This window comes from Procambarus clarkii, chromosome 29 (genome assembly GCF_040958095.1).
Source record: "Procambarus clarkii isolate CNS0578487 chromosome 29, FALCON_Pclarkii_2.0, whole genome shotgun sequence".
Taxonomy (NCBI): domain Eukaryota; kingdom Metazoa; phylum Arthropoda; class Malacostraca; order Decapoda; family Cambaridae; genus Procambarus; species Procambarus clarkii.
Genome location: NC_091178.1, coordinates 7,469,085 through 7,487,637, shown reverse-complemented (window position 1 = coordinate 7,487,637; position 18,553 = coordinate 7,469,085). Strand labels below are relative to the sequence as shown.

The window sequence follows — 18,553 nt, the reverse complement described above, 5'->3', positions numbered from 1 at the left end:
CTCACCTCCAACACTGACCCCGCTACCCCCACACATCACCTCCAACACTGTCCCCGCTACCCCACACCTCACCTCCAACACTGTCCCCGCTACCCCCACACCTCACCTCCAACACTGTCCCCGCTACCCCTACACCTCACCTCCAACACTGTCCCCGCTACCCCCACACCTCACCTCCAACACTGTCCCCACTACCCCCCCCACACCTCACCTCCAACACTGTCCCCGCTACCCCCACACCTCACCTCCAACACTGTCCCCGCTACCCCTACACCTCACCTCCAACACTGTCCCCGCTACCCCCACACCTCACCTCCAACACTGTCCCCGCTACCCCCCCCCACACCTCACCTCCAACACTGTCCCCGCTACCCCCCCACACCTCACCTCCAACACTGTCCCCGCTACCCCCCCCCACACCTCACCTCCAACACTGTCTCCGCTACCCCCACACCTCACCTCCAACAATGTCCCCGCTACCACCACACCTCACCTCCAACACTGTCCCCGCTACCCCTACACCTCACCTCCAACACTGACCCCGCTACCCCCCCCCACACCTCACCTCCAACACTGTCCCCGCTATCCCCCCCACACCTCGCCTCCAACACTGTCCCCGCTACCCCCCCACAACTCACCTCCAACACTGTCCCCGCTACCCCCCCCCCCCCCCACAACTCACCTCCAACACTGTCCCCGCTACCCCCCCCACAACTCACCTCCAACACTGTCCCCGCTACCCCCCCCCCACAACTCACCTCCAACACTGTCCCCGCTACCCCACCCACCTCACCTCCAACACTGTCCCCGCTACCCCCATACCTCACCTCCAACACTGTCCCCGCTACCCCACCCACCTCACCTCCAACACTGTCCCCGCTACCCCCACACCTCACCTCCAACACTGTCCCCGCTACCCCACACACCTCATCTCCAACACTGTCCCCGCTACCCCACACACCTCATCTCCAACACTGTCCCCGCTACCCCCATACCTCACCTCCAACACTGTCCCCGCTACCCCCACACCTCACCTCCAGCTCTTATCAGCAGCAATCCACTCATTTCTTTACCTTCATGAATATTTTGCAAATTTGAATATCATTTGCAGCCTTGATCACCAGGTGATCTGATATGATATAACAAATACTGTAGGCATTTGGGTACTCAGCTTCCACCTGTGTCCCCTTGTTCGTGTACCACCCGTGTTAAATAATCCATCCTTATCTACCCTGTCAATTCTCCTGAGAATTTTGTATATGGTGATCATATCTCCACTTGCTCTTCTGTCTTCCAGTGACGTGAGGTGCAGTTCCCTCAGCCTTTCCTTGTAACTCATGCCTCTTAGTTCTGGGACTAGCAGGGAGCAATGTCCCTGCTTCCACACGCAGGGACTAAAAGCCCAACCATTTAATAATTATATGCCTGCTAAAAGTTGAAGAATTTCGCTGTTAATGGAATTATATTGTCGTTTTAATATTGACCATTAGATTTTATGCGGGACGTACACATTTTGTGTCCGAAATGGTAGAAAATATTGTACGATACGCCTTTTGTGGCAACTGATAATTATCACAACAACAACAACAGCTGACAGGTGCCTCTCCAGTACCACCGGGTGACGTGCCTCTCCAGTGCCACCGGGTGACGTGCCTCTCCAGTGCCACCGGGTGACGTGCCTCTCCAGTGCCACCGGGTGACGTGCCTCTCCAGTGCCACCGGGTGACGTGCCTCTCCAGTGCCACCGGGTGACGTGCCTCTCCAGTGCCACCGGGTGACGTGCCTCTCCAGTGCCACCGGGTGACGTGCCTCTCCAGTGCCACCGGGTGACGTGCCTCTCCAGTGCCACCGGGTGATGTGCAACTGCAGTACCGTCAGATGAACGGGGAAATACAGCTGTATCCCCATCAATTGCTCCAATGTGGACTCCAGTACAGCCGAGTTCATATAGTCTAATGTCATTATAGCCTCAAAAACAACAACTCGCTGCAAACCTGCCGGTCAACACCTAACATGATGGACCAGATTCTTCTTCTTGAGAATAGGTGCAGTTTGCATGAAGGGGTAACCCTCCCGATGACTGCACCAGGACAGACGTAAGGAGACGCGTTGATGGTAAAGAGGAGAAGAAAGTCAAAAGCGGGAGATGTGATGGGCCGTAGAGAGAGGAGTGGCGACGAAAACAGAGGCGAACGTCAGAGGGAGACTCCCCGCACCGGGGGGCGGGGCGTCATGGTCACGGTGGCAGCTGATCCAGGCACGGCGTAGCGGTGGGCGCAAGACGGGAACTAATATTTCTCCGGAAACTTACGGTACGGAAAGCGCAAGCGGTACGCTTCCCAAACCACCCACAGGTCGGCGGGCAGCCGGCCATCAGGCTGTATCTTCGGCTGAGACATCCTATCCGGCACCCTATAAACAAACTCCTTCTTAGACGACACCCAGATGGTTGACGAGCACCACGGGATCGGAAGCACCCGGGCATCCCGATAAGGGCCCAACTCCGGACCCTCACAGGGCACGACCCCAGCAGACGGGACTAGGCAACCCCCAGACCGGGGCAAGGAAGGAGGGGGAACTGCAGGCGCGGCAGCGACCCCACCACAGGGCACAGGAGCCGAGGCTCCCTGGCGCACATCTTTCCGCAACTTCACAACGAGGTCCCGACCATCAGGGACAACCCCCCACTGCGGGGACCCAACAGCAGGAGACGCAGGAGGGGGGGCACAGGGAGCAACGTCGGAGCCCCTCACAGCACCATCATCCTCGGCGGGGGACGCCAGCTGAGCACCATACTCCCCCACCTCCTCCCAAGGCACACCACGTAGGGGGGAGACACTCCGAGCCCGCCGCGAACGCTTCGAGACAGGCCGCACCACACCACGCCCTGCAGGCCCCGCCGCAGGCACAGCCTCCACCGTCATACCCACACAGGCCACACCCGCACCGTCCGAAGAGTCCACAGAGGCCACATCACCCACACTGTCTACATCATCCACGGAAACAGCCTCAGAACACCGACGCGCACGCTTCTGCAAAGGAATGGGGAGAGCAGAACTACAGGAGGCAACACACTCAGGCACGGCAGGCACCTCACCACGCCGAAGCACCCCCTCCAAAACGGCAGAACCCGCGTCCCCGGGAGCCGGTAACACATCCACAGGCGGGGGCGGAACATGAACCTCCACCGGGACACCTTGCACGACACACAGCTCAGGCGACAGCCCGACACCCTCACACACCGGCTCAACAACCCCAGGGGCCACAGCTGGCACGAGACGTGTCGCACAGGCCGTAGAGCTCTTCTCAACAGGCGGAGCAGCAGACAGGCAGTCAGGCGCCTCAGGCACAGCACCCACACCGCCCGAACGCAACAGGGGCGGAAAATCCTCCGCACGAAGAACATGCACACGACCAGTCGCTCCCACGTCGCACGCAGCAGCCAGATGACCCTCGTGACCACACCGATAACAGGTGCGCGGTTGACCCCGATACTGGCAGCGGAGCGTGTATCCCAACACGGACATCGACGACGGTACACTACCCTTCAGCGACATCGTCAGGGTGCGGGAGCCGTCAAGCATACCAACACAGTGCCCGGCAACGACCTTGTTCCAACGAACACTCAACACTGTCCCAAACCGCTCGAAACAGGAGGTTAAAAAGTCGTCCTGAAATTCGAAGGGGGCACCATGCACCGTCACAGACGTCAAGGTGACACTAAGGTTCACTACCTTAACGGAGCCAGCAGTAGCAGGGAGAGGGTAAACACGCCCCTCACACCGCTCGAGAAACGCCTGAAAGGCAGCCTGGAGGCGGAACTTGACCACAGCACGGTGGCCCTGAAGCAGCTGGATGCCCACCAGGTCAGACAGCTGCACCTGCAGCACGTCCACTAGGGCAACACCAACCAATGGATGGTCCACCGGCACCGTAAACGCCAGACCAGCTGACAGCGTCCTCTGCAATGGAGGGCGAAACGTCCCCATGGCGAAGCAAACGTCACCCCGTCAGTGGCAAACCACCACCAGCAGGGCAAACAAGCGATCACCCAACGTAAACACCAGCCAGTGCGGAGAGACCTCAGGAACGTCCGACCCGGCCGGCGGTCACCACGCAACTCCTGGACCAGATTTATGAAGAACTTGAGGCCATTGAAGCCATATTCTGCAGGGAAAATGAGTTTTCTCTACACTCAAAGGGTAGGAGGCTACAGTAATTATGTTCATATAATTGACACGATTAGTGAGGGAAAGATTCTTTTATTTGCTGATAACTTTATACAGTATAATTTTTATGGGCATTTCAAACCTCTTTTTGTGGAAGCTAATAAATATTATTATTATTATTAATTATGAATCCTCTCATAGTTTGGGAAAGATCATATAGGTTGATGCTCAGCAATTTATGTGGACAGATGTCATATCTATTTTGGGCAATGAACTTTATTAGGCTTCAGCCTTTCTGGCTCTGTATCTAAACTGTGCTTTTCTGCGGCTCTGTCTAGATCAGCCAGGAGATGCTCTTTGATGGTTAGGTGTTATTATGTCTGGCTATTAGATATGACATATATATATGTTATACCTAATAGCTAGAACACACTACTTGGCCTAGTGTGCAAGGCCCAATTTGCCTAACAGGTAAAATATTTGTTATTTTTAAATATTTCTATAAATTGGTTGATTTCAAATAATATTATCATATTACATTAAGAACACAAATATGTATGTGTGTATGGATGATTTCTTCTAGATGGATTTTAAAATTTTAACAGAGTTTTGGCATTTATGACTTCGGTGAGTTGGCGGGTCCCTGGATTTACAATCCTCTGGGTGAAAAAGCATCTATTTTCAGTCCTGCATTGTGGCTTGTTGAGCTTGAAACTGTTGCTCCTTGTTTGTTATATCTTAAGCAGTCCCTGTGGCGAAGTGGTAAAACACACTCGCCTGGCGTTTTGTGAGCGCTTTGGCCTAGGTTCATATCCTGGCCAGGGAGGATTGACTGGGAGCCAATCTATAACTGTAGCCTCTGTTCACCCAGCGGTTAATGGGTACCTAGTTGTTAAAACGATTTGGCGGGTCATATTCAGGGGGAAATTAGGATTAAGGACTTGCCTGAAATGCTATGCGTGCTAGTGGCTGTACAAGAATGTAAGAATTCTTGTATATATATAAATAAAACACAAAAAAAAATAAAAACATTATTTTTATTACATACATACACAATGATCACAAAAAACACTGATCCAAGTACTATGCAGAAAAACCACGTGTGAAAAATAGAAAATGCTAAACGTGTTTTCGGCTCAATTGGAGTTTATCAGAGCAAAATATTCATGTAGGTAAAGAAATGATAGTGAATTGCTGCTGATAATTATTAATTAGTGGATTGCTGCTGATAACTATTAATGATAGTGGATTGCTGCTGATAAAGTCTAAACAGAGTTGATCATTTTAGCAGATGATACCCCCCCTCATATGGTATACTGTACATTAATTAATCGGTATTTGCCATAGATATCTCTTCTGTAGAATTTGCGGTTACAACAAGCCCGATAGCCAGTCCAGACTTGAAGATAACTGTAGTGTTTAATTTGTCTGCAAACTCTTATCCCAATGAACCTCCGTCAGTGTCTGTACAGGTAAGGCCTTTACGGTAATACTGAAATGTTATGGTAGTTTTTTAAGTAAGAAATTAGCACATTCCATTTTATTAGTTTTTTGTGTTAGCAAACATTAAACATTGACATTTTACATTTCTTGTACAGGCTATTTAAAAAAATATTTTAATTATTTTCAATTTATCTTTGTCCCATAATAGGGATTCCTTATAATTTTAACACTTTTGTTCTTTCTTCCAAAAAACTTCCATTCACTAGCTTTGGAATAAGTGCCTTATTATATTAGCTTGAACTTTAAATATTTAAATATGAAAAAAGTGTCATTGAAAAGTGTCATGAAAATTGAGCAATATAACTTCTTTTGTTTCTTTATGATATGTCAAAGAAAGCATTATCATTTTGACACTTTCAGGTTGATTTATTTGAATACAGAAATATAGAAACCCCTCTGAATGTAATGCATTAATAAGAAAATCATTTGCATGTTGCATTATATTAATATGTATATTTTTTGTTCTGATGGTTACTTATTAAATGTAATCACTTCCAGTGCTCCTCGTTGACACGCGTGGAGTGCGACAGCGTGAAAACCTTTTTGAAAAATATTGCGGAGTCATGCTGTGGAGCACCAATGATTCTGAACCTTCTCACAGCTTTACAAGAAAACGAAGACATTAGAGGAACACCTCGGAATACACCTACATTAGAAAACGACACAAGTAAAGGTGTTGTAGTCTTGTGTGTAAACTCATGATTATTTATATAATGATTTTATACATTAATTTCCCTTAAAATTAAATTAATGTGGGATGTGATCCAGGAAAATTGCAAACGAATCAATATTGCACAAAATAAATTTAAATTGCAAAATTGGAATGGACTCCACATAACTGTTGTGTCCCCCATACATTTCACAAAACCTTTTCATAAGTTCTCTTGCCACTTTAATCTACCAACACATACTTGCTAAAGATTTTAAACTAATATACCCACCAGTGTTGATGATGGTCATTGTACTGTACTTACTAGTGATGGTGCTGGGGTCATTGTACTCACCAATGTGGATGATGGGATCATTGTACTACCAGTGTTGATGAGAGGGTCTTTGTAATTACCTAAGTGTAGTTACAGGATGAGAACTACGCTCGTGGTGTCCCGTCTTCCCAGCACTCTTTGTCATATAACGTTTTGAAATTACTGACGGTTTTGGCCTCCACCCCCTTCTCACCTAACTTGTTCCAACCATCTACCACTGTGTTTGCGAAAGTGAATTTTCTTATATGTATTTCTTCAGCAACTTTGTTTAGTTAGTTTATATCTATGACCTCTTGTTCTTGAAGTTCTAGGTCTCGGGAATTCTTCCCTATCAATTTTATCGATTTATGTTACTATTTTGTACGTAGTGATCATATCGCATCTTTTTCTTTGATCTTCTAGTTTAGGCATATTTAATGTCTCTAACCTCTTCTGTACAGTACTACCAATGTACTTACTAATACAATGTACAGTACAATACATTGTACAGTACTACCAATGCTGATGATACTGTAGTGTCATTATACAAGTACAGTACAGTAGTATGATTGTGGTGTTCCATAGGGGTCCTTTGGTTTTGGGTCTTGGTTCCTTCTGCCCAGGGTTCATATCTTTCTTTGTCTGGGTACTGCAGTTTGCCATTCTTTGTGTGCCCTGGGTGTCGCTTTGTCTGTCAACCCAGTATTTTTGGTTCCTTGTTCCTGGGGGCTCAGTTTCTGCTGGGTAGTTCAGCTTGGTGGGTTTTGTGTTGCTTCTGATATTATTTTCTTGGTCTGAGTGATCTTGTATCTTAAGTTTCCTGTGCCTTTATAGAGGCACCAGGTTTTGACCTCTGGTCCCCTGTAGACTAAAGTTTCCTGTGCCTTTATAGAGGCACCAGGTTTTGACCTCTGGTCCCCTGTAGACTCATAATGACTCGCAACGGACTGGTGTCACTCAAATTGTGCCAGAGCTATCCAGGTGGATAGCAACATGAAGCCACCGAGGACCCATCAGAGAAGAGGCATTTCATTACATTCAATGGTGGTTTTTCATCCATTATAAGTATGGAATATAAAGAATCTAAGCTGGAAAGCTTGGTCCCCAGGTTTGATATTCTTGTTTTATTCAGTTAGGAATACTGTATAGTAACAATGTTATTTCATGTACATATTGTTTCTACTGTTTCTTCAGTTAGTGAAAGGTTATTTTTAATATTTGTTAGAAAACATTAATGGTAAATGTAAGTTATTAGTACTGTATTTGGTTTCATTTGAATCAAATTGTGAACCACGCAAGTGTACTTGCAGGACCTATAACATGTGTACTGCACCTAGACCACATGCAGAATAAAACAAGATACCTTAAAACAATAAAAAGCTGGTGTGAAGAGTTGGACCTATTCGGACGGATAATATTCTGTGTGCATTGGATATTTATTATTTTACAAGGGAATGAGGAAAATATGAAGGTATGTATTCTAATGTCAGTTAATCCTACTTGATATGAATGGTTGTGAAGCTCCAGTTTTTGTGGGGCACAGATTAGTCAAAATACAGTACAGCAGTACAGATAAATAATGTTATTTAGTACAGTACTGTACATGTACTGAATTTTTTATATTATGGAAATAGAATAAGCTAGAAAAAATATAAATGTAGTGTTTGTATTACATTTTAAATAGTTATCACTTACCAGTTCAGATCATATGGGATGAGCCCCCCAATCAAATTATACAAAGTGTTGTGGTACCTGATATTTTTATGGTGCATATAATTTAATTTTTATTTCCACAAACAGTGCTCTATATTAATAACAGAATTACATTAATATGGCAGCTTTACATAGAAATATAGTAATTAAAACTGAACTAAGAGATTTGATTTGATGTAATCTTTATTTATATTTCTTGATCTGGCAAGGAAATTAAAAATCGATGAAATAAATGGTAAAATACTAGAATGGATAAATCAATAGTTAAAACCATTTAGGATGACCCTTTGTTAAAGCAAAGGGTCATCCTAAATAGAAATGAATCTGACTGGGAAAATGTGGCAAGTGGAGTACATAAAGGTTCCATTGTGGGACCAACCCTTTGTGTCATATAGTGTACATCACTGACAGATAAGAAAATTACAAACATCATCATCATCAGAATTTTAGATGACAAAGAACATAAGTAGGAAACAAAAATTATATTGAGACCTTACAAATCTACTTGAACCTCACAAATGGTTGGGAGATTGGCAAATGCCTTTTAATATTGAAAAATGCAAAACTTTGCATGTAGTGTAATACATAAGAATGCACATTGCAACTATCAAATCAACAACACTACAATACAGGAAATTGATGAAAAAGACCTAAGAGATCTAAGATCCACCAGCCATTGAAAGTTTCACAAGTGGGAAGAGCAACTATCAGGAGAAAGCACCAAGCCATTATGACTATATAGCACTTGGGGGGATCAGGATAAGGATTTTGGGATGGGACAGAGGGGAAGGAATGGTGCCCAACCACCTGGATGGTCGGGGATTGAATGATGATCTGCATGAAGGGAGACTTTCACTCTACCATCTAGCCCAAGTGGTTGGGAGGTGCAGTATAAAAAAACAAAAAAACACCACCAAACCTTAGGAATAGTCAAACAAATCTTAAGACTTCAAAGACAAATGTGGTTATTCAACTGCACAAGCATCTGATGTTCCTCCATTTGGACTATTGTATTTAACCATGAGCACCTCGTCTTCAAAAGAATATGTCTGCTCTGGAGAAAATTTAACAATGGGCGACAAAAAACATCCCTTAACTAAATTTTTTGAGAGATATATACAAGAGTTGTTACATTCTTGTACAGCCACTAGTACGCGTTGCGTTTCGGGCAGGTCCCTGGAATACGATCCCCTGCCGCGAAGAATCGTTTTTTTCATCCAAGTACACATTTTACTGTTGCGTTAAACAGAGGCTACAGTTAAGGAATTGCGCCCAGTAAATCCTCCCCGGCCAAGATACGAACCCATGACATAGCGCTCGCGGAACGCCAGGCGAGTGTCTTACCACTACACCACGGAGACTGTTAAGACACTCATACCAAGATTGAGGTGCCACATTATAAAATTACAAACCAGATACTGTATAAGAGGGTTGATCTAATTGAGACTTTTAAAATACTAAACAAGTTTAAGATATTAATCCAGACCACTTCTTTAAATGAAGTGGTCATTTAAAATGGTCACAGATGCAACACTTACAAGAGGCAACAGCAACAAGTTAAGCTCAACAAGTTACCCTAGGACAGAAAACAAGAGATGCTTTTTCACTCAGTGTTATAAACCCATGGAATCACCTGCCTGCTATACTGTAGTTGTAAATGCCAAGATTTTAAATGATTCAGTTCAAAATCCAGTTGGAAAAATTCCTCTGGAACAATGGGGAACCTATGACAAATCACTGGTTTCCTTTCCCTGTCGAGGCCACTAGAGAGATGGCGACCCCTCGGGTAAATAATGAATGATTTTTGTAATTTTCCAAGAAAATCCGCACTGGGTGGATGATCGCTGAAAAAATTCTGCAGTGGAAGAGTGAAGTGTATATAATGGACATAAATTATAAAAATTTAACAATAGTACTAGTTAAAGAGAAAGAAGAGTTCTGGTACAGCATGTTGCATTTTCCTCATATGTATAGCATTGTTTTCTTAATACAATAGTTTTAGTACCACTGTTAATTCATGAGCTAATTGTTCCATTCCCTGTTGAAAGGGCTGAAAGAAGTTTACAAAACACTCCTTGCCCCAAATTTCAACAAATCTAGTTACAATATCCTCAACCAAAATTTAATGTGGGTTTACTATCTCTGTCAGATATATCTCCAGAGGAACAGAACTCAGTGCGTGGATGTTGACTCATCGGGCAAACCATGTAAAGAACGGTTGTTGTCTGTGCTTTACCAAGGTTGTCATCACAAGAAGTTCATGGATTTTGAAGTATGCCAGGTAGAAAATATTGCCGAATTAAGAAGTTGGATGGCAAATTGTAGTTCATTAGATTTATTTGAAGATGTCATAGTACCAGTCATCTCTAAACGATAAATTATTTTATTGTATTGAGAGCACTGGAACTATAATTAACATAACATCATAAAAGGAGAATGTAACAAAACAAGTTAATTTAACAAATTTAATGTATTCAGAGCAGCTTTAGTCTGTAACAGTGCACATCCCCATGTCTCTTACTCGTTAAAAAAAGTGTTGTTGTCTAGAAATTACAAAGGGTGTGTGTCTGAATGTATGATTTATTGTTTCATTTACAACATAAACTTGCCAATGATCTGTTTCTCTGCCAACAGTGCATCTACCAATCTTTTAATGACTGGTAGTCTCTTACTTTAGTTTCAAATGTTATTGATGTATTTTCTGAATTGTGAAATGTGCTTCCCCATTTTAACCTCTATTGTTGGAGTCAAAATTATTCTATAGGACAATCATTGAATGCTGTGATATTAAATCTGACATAAAAGATAAGTTCAAGAATTGCAGTTGTATATTTGTTTCAGAGTGCTGCTAATAATATAGTTTGATGCAAATTGTGAAAAGATTTCACAGTTGCTGTATGTTAAAATGTCGAGTGCTGAGATTAAAGTACTGGTGTTATGATTGTTGCCAAACTAGGGAGGTACCCCTTCCTACTTGGCCCAACCATATTTCAATATTGTGCTCAGATTTTTAATACCTGATATTATAAATAAATAAATAACAAATAAATTTTTATTCAGGTAAGGTACATACAAGGTAAGATACAAAGTTGATGGATTTATGGATAGAGCTAGTACATACAATGCCTAAAGCCACTATTACACAAAGCGTTTCGGGCAGATTTCAGATATTCTTGATACATATTATAATGCATTAAATTTGCATGACAAAATCAACAATATTTTGTATAGGAAAGTACGTCCTTGTTTTGGACAGCAGGATGATCTTGGCAGGCTTCTTCTGCCATAAATATTCATCCTACAACCAACAGATGGCTGCATAGTGTGTGGTGTTGTGATAACATTTTGGTGTATGTTGTTTGTTTGAATCTAGCTCTACAAAAGTATATTGTATGGGAGGGTTTCCTAGATACACCAGGCCTTCGCTCTAAGAGTGCCTATCAGAGACAAGACTGATCTGCGCAAAGAGACAAAAAGGAGCCCCGAGGATCAAAGATAACCACAGAAACCACAAAAACCCACCGTAGAGCGAAGATGCTCCAAACAAACAACTTCTTTGACAAATTGTAACCCCAATGAAAATAATGGAAAAAACTTTTACAGTGGGGAAATTCCTGCCATAACATACCTACCTGCTAACATACCTGCTTGATGGGGTTCTGGGAGTTCTTCTACTCCCCAAGCCCGGCCCGAGGCCAGACTTGACTTGTGAGAGTTTGGTCCACCAGGCTGTTGCTTGGAGCGGCCCTCAGGCCCACATACCCACCACAGTCCGGCTGGTCCGGCACTCCGGCACTCCTTGAAGAAAACAATCTAGTTTCCTCTTGAAGATGTCCACGGTTGTTCCGGCAATATTTCTGATGCTCGCTGGGAGGACGTTGAACAACCGCGGACCCCTGATGTTCATACAGTGTTCTCTGATTGTGCTTATGGCACCTCTGTTCTTCACTGGTTCTATTCTGCATTTTCTTCCATGTCGTTCACTCCAGTACGTTGTTATTTTACTGTGGAGATTTGGGACCTGTCCCTCCAGTATTTTCCATGTGTATATTATTTGGTATCTCTCGTCTCCTTTCTAATGAGTACATTTGGAGAGCTTTTAGACGATCCTAATAATTTAGGTGCTTTATCTCGTCTATGCGTGCCGTATATGTTCTCTGTATTCCCTCTATTTCAGCAATCTCTCCTGCTCTGAAGGGGGAAGTGAGTACTGAGCAGTACTCAAGACGGGACAACACAAGTGATTTGAAGAGTACAACCATTGTGATGGGATCCCTGGACTTGAAGGTTCTCGTAACCCATCCTATCATTTTTCTGGCTGACGCAATACTTGCTTGGCTATGCTCCCTAAACGTTAGGTCGTCGGACATCATTATTCCCGAATCCTTGACATGCTGTTTTCCTACTATGGGCAGATTCGATTGTGTTTTGTACCCTGTATTATGTTTCAGATCCTTATTTTTGCCGTATCTGAGTACCTGGAATGTATCACCGTTAAACATCATGTTATTTTCTGCTGCCCAGTCGAAAACTTTGTTAATGTCTGTTTGTAGTTTTTCAATGTCTTCAGCAGAGGTAATTTTTCATGCTGATTTTTTTATAATTTGCAAAGGATGACAAGAAGCTGTGACTTGTGTTTTTGTCTATATCTGATATGAGAATAAGGAACAGCAGTGGTGCAAGGACTGTACCTTGAGGCACAGAGCTTTTAACTGCGCTCGGACTTGATTTTACTTGATTGACTATTACTCTTTGTGTTCTGTTCGACAGGAAATTGAGTATCCAGCGTCCTATTTTACCAGTTATACCAGAAATAACATAGGGCAGCTCAGGTGACCCAAGGTCTTGCTTAGCCAGCCGCATATTCATGACCTTGGTGTTGACCAGAGGAACGTCCCTCTTCTGGACTTGCAATCCACTCTTGACTTTAAGGTAATTATAATTTAGAATTATAATTATGATACCAGGGGTCCTGGTAGTACAGTCAGGTTCATTCTTGATTCACAATCAAGAATTCCAGGTTCGAATCCCAGGCATGACAAAAATGATTGGACATACTGTATTTCCTATCACCTTGTGCCCCTGTTCACCTAGCTGTAAGTACTTATCCAGGAGTTGGTCAGCTATTTATGGGGTTGCATTCTGAGAGGATCAGTAATTCAACCATGGGGGGGGACTTCTATATAAGCCTAACGTATGTGTGCGTGTATATATAAATAAATATTAATGCACTGTACTGTATTTATGTGTGTGTGTGTGTGTGTGTGTATATATATATATATATATATATATATATATATATATATATATATATATATATATATATATATATATATACATATATATATATATATACATATATATATATATATATATAATATGCGAACAAGCTTGAATGGTCCCCAAGCATATATGCAACTGAAAACTCCACACCCCAGAAGTGACTCAAACCTAGACAGCCAAGGGCACTATGCAACTGGCATATCTGGTACCTTAACCACTTGACCAACCGTGACCGTACAAAAGACGATGGGAGCTGAGGCTCTTTCCCCCACCGTCCCGACGGCACTTGGTGGTGACCTTAGGCATAGTTATTTCATCAAATCACCTCATTTTGTGGGGCCATGTGAGCAACACAAATGCGAACAAGCTTGAATGGTCCCCAGGCATATATGCGTCTGAAAACTCCACACTCCAGAAGTGACTCGAACCCATACTGCCCAGAGCACTATGCAACTGGTGTACAGGAGACCTTAACCACTCGACCATCAGTGACCGTACCAAAGAGGATGGTAGTCGAGGCTATTTGCCCATCATCCCAACGGCACTTTGGGCAAATAGCCTCGGCTACTTGTTTCCTGGTACTGCCCTGCAGCAGGTTTTGCGGAGTCTTTGTCTCGCGTCATTTTGGGCGGCTAGTCCTGGCTTCAGTACGGTACCTGGGACCTATCTGAATTTTTTAGCATCCTATTTGTGATATCCTATCCCATAATGCAGTCTTGCCTAATGTGCCACTGACTGAAGGGGGCTTAACATGAGTTAAGTGAGGACAGATATTAGACTCTGATGGAAACAATTCAATACCCAGCAGGCAGAATGGTAGAGACAGGTAGTGTCTATCCAGCACCAAGAGCACTCGGAGTCAAGCACTCGGGAAAGTTACATAAACTGGCTGCGGCTCAGAAGTAATTGCAGCTATGCCTGCTCCGAGAATGGGAAGGTACAGGAGGAAAACTACTGTACAGACCAGGCAAGGAAGTGATACACAGTACACACCCAAACACCAGACCTCGGAAAATGTGAAGTTAATGGTATCGACTCAACTAGGTGGTAATGTTGCACAGCAAAGTGTACCTCTGAAATGAGTCTTTGTGAGATTGGCTTGAGCTTGTGTGGAAACCCACTCTCTATCCCATGCATAGAAAAAGGACCTCAAGACATATATACTGTATTCACTACTTATGAAGGCTCTTTGAGAGACAACTAAAAGAAATTTCAGTGTTGGTAGGTAAGGTTGCATCATTCCTGGATTACGAGGCATTTGCAGTAGTGAGATCTGTCTTTTTCCTTCTGGTTCCTTGGTTCTGCACATCTTTGAACCAAAATATCTTTCAGAGTAGTGGTCAGGAAACATTCCTCAATGGCTCCTACAATGAGGATTTTTTATGTCAGATGTACCTCTCGCTGTAAAGCGTACAATGGTGGATTTTGTCACATTTATGACTGTCTTCTTACCAAGTCACCTCATGTGCTCTAGGTGGTGGCTTGGCATTCCTTTTACCTCTTTTTGTCTGTCATTGGTGATAGGCCAAACAGGACCACCCTGCAAACCACCATATAACCAGAAACATACCAACACACTCAATGTTTGCTGACGATGCCAAAATTATGAGAAGGATTAAGACAGAGGAGAACAGCTTGAGGCTTCAAGAGGACCTGGACAAGTTGCAAGAATGGTGGAACAAATGGCTGTTAGAGTTTAACCCAAGCAAATGTAATGTAATGAAGAATTTGGTAGGAAGCAGGAGACCAGATACAAGGTATCATTTGGGAGATGAAATACTTCAAGAGTCAGAGAGAGAGAAAGACCTGGGGGTTCATATCATGCCAGACCTGTCCTCTGAAGCTCATATCAAGAGGATAACATAAGCAGCATATGCCAGGTTGGCTAACATAAGAACGGCCTTTAGAAACTTGTGTAAGGAATCTTTCAGAACATTATATACCACATATGTCAGACCAATCCTGAAGTATGCGGCTCCAGCATGGAGTCTATATCTAGTCAAGCATAAGACTAAACTGGAAAAGGTTCAAAGGTTTGCCACCAGACTAGTACCCGAGCTGAGAGGTATGAGCTACGAGGAGAGACTACGGGAATTAAACCTCACTTCATTGGAAGACAGAAGAGTTAGGGGAGACATGATCACCACATTCAAGATTCTCAAGGGAATCGACAGGGTTGATAAAGACAGGCTATTTAACACAAGGGGCACACGCACTAGGGGACACTGGTGGAAACTGAGTGCCCAAATGAGCCACAGAGATATTAGAAAGAACTTTTTTAGTGTCAGAGTGGTTGACAAATGGAATGCATTAGGAAATAATGTAGTGGAGGCTGACTCCATACACAGTTTCAAGTGTAGATATGATAGAGCCCAATAGGCTCAGGAACCTGTACATCTGTTGATTGACGGTTGAGAGGCGGGACCAAAGAGCCAGAGCTCAACCCCCGCAAGCATAACTAGGTGAGTACTGAAAGCCAACAATAGAGCCTCTGCCAGTCTTAAATGGAAAGGTAAAGCATGAAAACTAGTTCAAGGCAGCTCCCTGAGATGAAAGGAAAAGAAAAAGCAGGAAGGGAACGGGAACGAGCAGGAAAAGGTGCCAAGCCATTACGACTACAGTAGCACTTGGAAGGGATCAGTATATGGCTTTGGGATGGAATGGGGGGGGGGTGCAAATCTAAGTAAAAACAAAATTAGAGAGCAAGCAAGCACTTCCTTTTGTTCTTATATTGGCATCCTTAGTGATATTTAGCATCTTTTAAATATCCTGCACCTCTGATGGTGCTACAGTCTCCCCGACTTGGTGCCCTGTTTCGATAATTACTAGTACTTCCTTTCTCTTAATTTTTCTTTCATCTTGCAGAGAGCTGCCTTTAGATTTTCATGCTTCACTTTATTTACTTACATCTTGCCTATTTTCTTGCATTATAATGGCATCCTCGCTCTTTTTTTTACTTATGAGGTTCCAGGATACACCAAAATGCTGCCACTTTCCCTTCATATATGTGGGTTAGGTTATTAGATGTTATTGCTAATGCTTCTAGATATGAATTTCAGTACTGTATTCTACTATCCTATTCATGTACATTGACTTTTGATAGGCTTAACCCTTGAAATGCACATACCTCATTACAACTTTTGATCAAGTGTCCCTTTGCACTACCAATTATGGCATTCAGTTCTCCCCAGCTAAAATATGTTTTGTTACTGGTACCGAAGCATGTAGTTCCTCACCTTGTCACTCCATGGAAAACACACACTAGTCTTAGTTGCCTCATACCACTTACCTTCAAAACTGGCTCCTCAGTTTGCACTCCTTCCTTCTCATGCCTAAACTAGGCTACGACTCCCTCACTTATGTCACAGCTTCATCCTCGATCCTTTGTCTTGATGCTCTGCACCATCCTCAGGTTTCTTGACTCTTGTGTCTTTCGTTCATCCTTTATCTAGATCTTACAGAGTTTGAAACCGGTGTTCCACTGTAATTGGCACCCCCCTACTGTTTCCTCTGGGCCACCGATCATGGCTTCAAGTTCTCTACTACTAAGACTTGTGTCATGACTCTTACTTGGAAACGGGTTGTTCTCCGTCCCTTTGTCACTTTATGATCATCCCCTTGAGTACGAAGCTTTTGGGGTTATTCCTTGACACTCGTTTGTCTTGGTCTCCCCATATCTCTTACCTCCGTGTTGAGTGCTCCAAGGCCCTTACCCTCCTTCGGGTATTGTCCCATACTTCTTGGGGAGCGGATAGGCGCACTCTCCTTGCTTTACATTCCTCTCTCATCCTGCCTAAGCTCGATTATGGTTGCCCTGCTTACTCGTTTGCTTCTCCTTCTACTCTTCGCCGTCTTGATGCTTTGCACCATACTGGGTTGCGCCTTGGTTCTGGTGCCTTTCGTTTGACTCCCGTCCTTAGCTTGTATGTTGACACTGGCTTCCTCTCTCCAGGACCGCCGTGACGCTACTGTCTTCACTATCTTGCGCAGTCCTTACAACATCCTCTCGCCTCTGTCGTGCTTTAACTTTTACCCCTCCTGCGGTTCCTGTTCCTCTTCACCACCTCCCTCTTTCTGTCCGGTTATCTCGCTTACAGGATTCTCTTTCCGTTCGGGTTTCTAATGTTTCTCCTCGTGTTGTTCCTTCTTTGCCCCCGTGGAGAGTCCCCCTTCCGCAGTTTTGTACATCCTTCACCCGCATCACTAAAGCTTTTACCCCTCTTACGGTTCTAAAACGCATTTTCCTTGAGCACTTTTCTTCTCACTCCCGCTCTGTTTCTGTCTTCACTGATGGGTCTAAGTCTGCGGACAGTGTTGGCTACTCTGTTGTTTTTCCTGATCGCACTTATATGTGTCGCTTGCCTCCGGAGACTAGCATCTTTACAGCGGAACTTTATGCTATTCTCTATGCTCTTCGTCTCCTGCTTTCTCGTTGTCAGTCTTCCTTTGTAGTTGTTGTTGACTCTCGTAGTGCCCTCATGGCTCTCGGGTCCTTTAATCCGGTTCATCCAGTAGTTGTCGAGATCCAGCATTGGCTGTTTCTTGTTCGCAGTAAATTTAAGTCGGTTGAGTTTTGTTGGGTTCCCAGCCATATTGGTGTGTCTTTAAATGAGCGTGTGGATGCTGCCGCCAAGGAAGCTGTCCGCTCTTATCCCATCTCTCATAAAGGTATTCCGTATTCCGACTTTTACCCAGTTATCCATTCCTCCGTCCTTACCCGTTGGCAGGCTTCTTGGTTCTGTTACTGGTAACAAACTTCGTACTCTTAAATGTTGTGTTTCCTCATGGCCATCCTCCTACCACCGTAACCAGCGATGGGAAACAGCTCTGGCGAGGTTGCGTATTGGCCATACTCGCTTAACTCATGGTCACTTGATGGAGCGCCGCCCTGCTGCTTATTGTCTTAGTTGCATTGTCCCTCTT

The 18,553-nt window shown here is 44.0% G+C and overlaps 2 protein-coding genes across 2 annotated transcripts in view; one reads left to right on the top strand and one right to left on the bottom strand.

The window, feature by feature from the left end:
* The window catches only part of LOC123764987 (multivesicular body subunit 12-like Mvb12), a 36,353-nt gene extending 18,834 nt beyond the window's left edge, over positions 1 to 17,519 (bottom strand). Inside the window, exon 1 of the mRNA XM_045753296.2 lies at positions 16,920 to 17,519. The gene's annotated coding sequence lies outside the window, so the exon portion shown is untranslated. The remainder of the gene's footprint in view (positions 1 to 16,919) is intronic.
* Positions 4,061 to 11,166, top strand: LOC138369573 (RWD domain-containing protein 3-like; the record flags this gene model as incomplete). The annotated part of the gene is made up of 5 exons (XM_069332994.1): positions 4,061 to 4,202; positions 5,517 to 5,641; positions 6,171 to 6,345; positions 7,945 to 8,105; positions 10,497 to 11,166. Coding segments are annotated over 5 exons (831 nt in total), but the record flags the coding sequence as incomplete, so codon positions are not given.
* Positions 17,520 to 18,553: the final 1,034 nt, after the last annotated feature.